This window comes from Cricetulus griseus, chromosome 5, assembly GCF_003668045.3.
Source record: "Cricetulus griseus strain 17A/GY chromosome 5, alternate assembly CriGri-PICRH-1.0, whole genome shotgun sequence".
Classification (NCBI taxonomy): Eukaryota; Metazoa; Chordata; class Mammalia; order Rodentia; family Cricetidae; genus Cricetulus; species Cricetulus griseus.
The window spans coordinates 106,761,964-106,767,963 of record NC_048598.1 but is presented as its reverse complement, the minus strand read 5'-3'; the positions used below and the strand labels follow the sequence as shown (position 1 = coordinate 106,767,963).

Here is a 6,000-nt window from a genome sequence, read left to right as displayed (position 1 = left end):
CTCTCATATCTCCTGCAATTTGAACACTGACGGAAAAATACTGGAGGGTTTTGTTTTGATTTGATTTTGGGCAGAAGGGAAGCTGTTTCCGCATTTATGTTTCTAGAGTCAGAAATATGAGAGCAGTAGGAATGAGTGAAGAGGGGTGGGGGAGCGGGACAGAGACACAACTCGGGTCAATTTAGGTGGTTTTTGCATTTACTGGGTAAGCAACCGGGCGGTTGCTAGGCAACTGCATCTCTTGTACGCACGGAGGCCCCCAGTCTAGGTGTCTAAGTCCCTACCTGTTTTTGTTTTGTTTCTAAGGAATGGTGACTCTTCAAAATTAGTGAAAGCTGTTGTCTTTAAAAGCGCACATTTTTTGCAGCCAATTCTGTGCAAACTCCCTGGCTGGGGTGGGTTCACGGCGGCTTTTCTTTCCGCTGTTTTCAGGCGTGCTGTGGACACCCTTGAGCCAGGACCCGCCGCTGCGCGTTGCTGGGCAGAAGCCGACGCCTCCGGCTCGCTACTCCTGGACCCCGCCCTCCCCGCGCAGGGCAGTGGGCCTGGACCCCGGGTCACTGGAGGGCTGTCCCAGGCCACCATGGGCTCGGAGATGGAGCCTCTGCTCCGGGCCTGGAGCTATTTTAGACGCAGGAAGTTCCAGCTCTGCGCCGATCTATGCACGCAGATGCTGGAGAAGTCCCCTTATGACCAGGTACCTGCTGGCCCCAGGCAGTCTGCGGATTCTCTTGCTATGGCCTTGGGCTCTGGGGGATCCCTCTGTCCCCTGGGGGAGGCCTGGGAGGAGGGCCTTAGGCCAAGTTGCCTATGAGGTCCGCAGAGGCACCCGGAGCAAGACTCTTTGGATTCCTGAATGGCGGGTCCGTGGCCTTTGCATCCTCGGGGATCCTGAGTTCTGTGCTTTGACAGCTCCCGCTGTAAACTACAGCATTCCCTTTCCAGAATTAGTTACATTTAAAGGGACTCTGTTAACTTTGCGAGGAGCTTTGATAATTCACTGGTGATTCACTGTTCAGACTCCTGACTTCGTTGATTTCTAAAAAGGAAAGATGTATGTGTACAAAGATCTGAGATGCTGTCCCCTTTAAACAGAGCTATCTTTCGGTTCAGATGAAGCATTCGTCCAAGTGTCAAGGAGCTTTTGTTTCTGAGTCATGAGTTCAACTTGAGGCAAGATACAGGACATATTTATTTTTAAAGAAACTCCCTGGGCAAGAGAAACTATACTTGTAGGATGGAAAGAAAACAGACAGCCCCCCCCCCGCCCCCAAAGGAGGAAATGAGAGTGCTGATTAAAAGGAAATTCAACAGTCCAGCAAAGGGTGCATTTCTGTACTCCCAGCTCTTGGGAGGTGGAGGCAAGAGGATCAGTAGTTCAAAGCCATCCTCAGCTAAGTAGAGAGTTCAAGGCCAGCCTGGTCAGCCAAGACCCAGCATTTAGAAAGAAAGTAACAATACAGTGATGTTGTGTATAGTGCATGAAAAGGGCAATAATGGACGGGAAAGGTACAATGCCATTGAGCTAGTAGCTCCTGGAACAGAGAGGAAGAAAAATGGGAGGTTAAGAGTAGAATTGTGGCAGTTGGCGGTGCTTCAAGTACATGCAGAGTGTACCTATACAGTCTTAGTTCCCCTGCTTTCCCTCTAGTGACATTGCCTAGGAGTTGTTAGGAAAAAGGGAAATGTGAGAGTTAGAAAAGCAGGGGCCTGAGTGTGAAGGTTGTTACTAAGCTCTGCTGCTCTCTGAGCAAATGGAAGGAGGTATCCCTGGTGATTGCAGGTGTCCTGCAGGACAGCCTATATTCGTGGTGATGCTAAAGGAGCTTCTGTTCTTGTCATTCCTGCTCATTAAAGGACTGTGTATCTTAAACAAGTATTTTTCCAACAGTGCTGCTAGATGCATTAGTTCTACAAATGCTGCTGAAGATGTTTCCCGAACAATCCAGCATGTTTGGAAACAATACGACTTGTTATTACTTTTGTTATGAGGGACGTTTGCTAAGAACTTCCGATGTACTAGGCATTGTTCTGGGCACAGTGGTTCTCAAGAACTTTGCATGTTGTTTCCATTGTCTTGGGGTGGTTTCCATAAAACAGTATTCCCAAGAGTTTTTCACTGGAAGTTTCCTCATTAAATGCCAGTGAGAGATGTAGATGCCCTTCTTAGAGATTCAAGATGTACCCAAAAGGCTCTGAGTAGCTAAGAAGAAAATAAACCTTATTTTGCCTAATCTTATTTACCAGTTTAGAAACTTACTTGAGTACTGATTTACTGTTTTGCCCCTAGGACAAGTGTATTTCTTATTATCTGGAGGAGACACTGCTAGCAAAAGTGTTCTTTTTAATTTGTAAGACCCAGCGATTTTGAGCCATAGTGACAGTCAGTACTACACCTGTGAGTTGAAATTTTATTTGTACTAGATTTTGTGATCAGGACTCTGTGTTCATTTCAGTGACCTTTTATACACTACTTATGACTTCCCAAACATAAGTTCTATAAATATTTTTCTAATGCTCAAAATAACCTTATAAATTAGGTAACAAAAATAACAGATAAAATTCTGAGAATTTTATCATGCTATTTCATTTAATACTCAACTACTTTAGGCCCTTGGTATTATTTTCCCCATCTCACAGATTCAGGATATAGAAGTGTGTCCAGAAGTTGCAAAGCTAGCAAGCCCATTAGGCGGCCAACCAACTCTTCAAAACTAGTTCTAAACTTTCCCAGTATGTTTTTCTCATGTGCCTTCTCTCCACTTCCAAGATTTTAGTTGGTGTAGGATTTTGACACTATGTGGTTGGATTGAAAGCTCTGATTAGTCCTGATGGTAAAAGTTCTAATTGTGATTTAGCCAAAAATAAGACTTATTTGGCTAGGAGGGGAAACGGGAGAACAAATTTCCTTCATTATTTGATGAAGATACTGTTCTGGAAAACTAATAGGCAGAAAAGCTGTGTTTTTATTATGGCTAAGAAGGGGTTGTAGTTTTTTTCCAGGAAAAATGAGAAAACAAATTAAGGGCTTTGTTTACAGTTTCATATTTTCAGCTAAACAAGCTAAATGGGTCTTAGTGTGGGCTCTTGTATTCATCTCATTATGTCTTACCTCTGGTCCTCTTGGAAGATTAAGACTTATTCTGAGATTGCTTCGTGGACGTGTGGTTTTCATGATGATGATGATGATGATGATGATGATGATGATGATAAAGAAAACAGACACGGGATCCCACTGGGGAATACTGCTGTTGGTACTGCAGAATGATTAGCATATAAGACCATCATGGACAGAGATCTTACTAGGTTTTAACTTATTTCATCATTCTCCTTCTGGTGGATTTGTGACAAGACTTCATAATGAGACACATAATTCTTTATACTGTGGAAGAGTTGTTCTTATTTATTGATAAAGCATTGTGACCAAAAGCAAATTGGAGAGGGAAGGGTTTATTTGGCGCACATTTGTAGTCCATCATGAAAGGAAGCCAGGGCAGGAACTCAAGGCAGGACCATGGAGGCAGGAACTGAAACAGAGAGCCTGGCTTGCTCCTCCTCATGGCTTTTTCAGCCTGCTTTCTTAGATCCCTTAGAACCACCTACCTAGAGCTTGCAATGCTCACAGTGATCTGGGCCTTCTCACATCAATCATTAATCCCCAACCCACCAAGAAAAAAAAAAATGAGCCCACACACCACACTTTTCTTAAATGATTCTAGCTTGTATCAAGCTGACAAAACACTAGCCTTTCTTGAACTTCCTCATTTCAGAGGCCTTTCAATTTATTTGAGTTACCATTCCTGGGCTACCAAACTGATTTTAGTGTGAATAAGTTTCTTTGGAGCAGTGCCCGGAGGCATAGTGGGACAAAGAAATACAAATGCTCTTTCTGTATGCCACATGGGTTCATTTTGGCTCCTGCCTTTCTCTCTTCCCAAACACAGGCAAGGACTTTTGTTTTCAAAATTAATATTTTTTTTCACCTGGGTTTTCTTTATTTTTCTTCTAAATAAATAAGGGAACTTTGGTAAAGTGAGTTGATATGTGTTGCTCTTGTGAGCTGGGACAGAGACTGTCAAAAGATAACATTTTGGGCTTCATATGTGGACCTATTAGATGAAGCTTGTCTCTAAGACCGTTTCATCTGCCTCATTTTTTTTTCCTCTCATAGTATTGGGGATTGAGCTAGAACCTTGTGCATGTCAGGCAAATGCTCTACCACTGAGCTACACACTTTGATCTCCTTTTATTCCCCCTTTAATGGAATACCATCAAGAATCCTCAGTGCCTTGCATTTTTAGTAGGACATTAGATTTTATTTATTTTTAATTCTAGCCAAAGTCAGGGTGGTCAGGCTGCCCACAGAAGCATCCAGACTGGGAAAGGCATGTTTCTAGTTTTATTTGGCTACAGAGGGCCCAGAGCAGTGTGAATGTAAGATATGTGGTGTTTGATAATGGGGAAGCATTCCTGAAGAATGTGGCTTGTGAATTCTTTTTCCAGACACGACATGATTAACAGTGAGAGACAGAAGGCAGGGTCCCTAAGCTTGGAGGATATTAAAGTTGACTCTATTAAAGAATAAAGACAGAAATACTGGGTTCTTTTATCCTAGTTTCCTCCCATTTTAAAAAAGGATGACCAATTACAGAGAGAACTGTCTTCTTTTGTGACTAAAAATGTGTTAAGAAGTTATTAGATGTGAAAGGAGGAAATACAAAGCCACCCTCCCTAGAGCAGTGTGACCTGGAGGGAGGGCTGGCTTATCACCCTGATTAGTGGCCTAATCTGATTACTATTCTTTGTGGTCCATATGTCAGATTAACGGCTTTCAAAAGAGCGCCGAATGTGTAACTCCTCTGGAAGGACACAGTTCATACAGCATGGAGCTTTTATAGGCAGTGGGTTTTTTAAAGAAGACACTATGTATTCACGAACAGGGTAGGTTTCTGAAGGCAGGAATATTTGCTGTATATCAGAAGGAGAGAAAAGGGTTTTCTACTTCATTTTCTCCTCTCCTGCCCCAAGTCTCCACTTAACAATGTTACATGTTACAGAGAGAAAGGCAAATGATTTGAAGATGAAAGATAGGAAACAAACTGTCTTCAATGAGTGTGTGAGCAGTGCAATGATTTGATGGTACTCCCTCCCCCCCATTGTCTTTCTGTCCAATTACCTAATTTGTTTCCTCTTTGGGGCCATGGAGACATCATCCTTTGGCTCTATCTGTTCATGTCAGGCACTCTGTTGCCTGGACTTCTGTCCTGCCAGATTATATTGTATTGCAGATTGTATTGCTGCATGGCTGCTTGGTCACTGGACTGCCTAACCTTTTGAAACCTACACATCTCCATTGCCTTACAAGCTTCTCCTTCCTACCATCACTAAATGCGGAATAACAGCACTGCAGTTTTAGATCTGGGTAGGCTCATTAGCCTGAGTAAGTCAGTGATAATTAGGAAGTTGTGTTCAGAAATCTCTGGAGATTCAGTTCCCTGAAGTAATAACAACAGCTTAAGAGAAACATCCCCCAGGGAGGAAGGAAAGAGACTGTGTTAGGTACTTCACTAGCTGCTGTAACCAAAATACTGACAAGAAGCAATTTAAAGGAGGAAGTGTTTATCTTGGCTTACAGTTTTAGGGGATGCAGTCCACTTCCGTACAGAGATCATGGTGGCCAGAGCAGGAGGCTAACCAATCACATTGTTTCTTAAGTGAGAAAGCTGAAAGTAGTAAATATTGATTGCCAACCAGCATTCTTTGTATACAACTCAGGACCCCAGCCGCTACCTCAGTTGTCCTAATCTGGAAAATCCCTCATCGACATGTCCAGAGAATTTGTCTCCAAGGTGATCCTGTTAAGTTGAGTGTCACTTTAACCTATCACAGAGACAAACTGCTGGAGTTGAAGTTGACTCTGAAGAGTAGGCAGTGGCTCTCCACTTTCTGTGTCCTCTTAGCAGCTTTGGAGGAGGAATGGAGGAGGAGAGTTTTGGTTTG

General features: G+C 43.1%; 1 protein-coding gene across 2 annotated transcripts in view; it reads left to right on the top strand.

The window, feature by feature from the left end:
• Positions 1 to 461: 461 nt before the first annotated feature.
• The window catches only part of Ttc8 (tetratricopeptide repeat domain 8), a 62,311-nt gene continuing 56,772 nt past the window's right edge, over positions 462 to 6,000 (top strand). For both annotated transcript variants that reach the window (XM_027419619.2, XM_027419618.2), the window contains exon 1: positions 462 to 697. In XM_027419619.2, the coding sequence (XP_027275420.1) occupies positions 584 to 697 (114 nt within the window). In that variant the 5' untranslated portion in view covers positions 462 to 583. The remainder of the gene's footprint in view (positions 698 to 6,000) is intronic.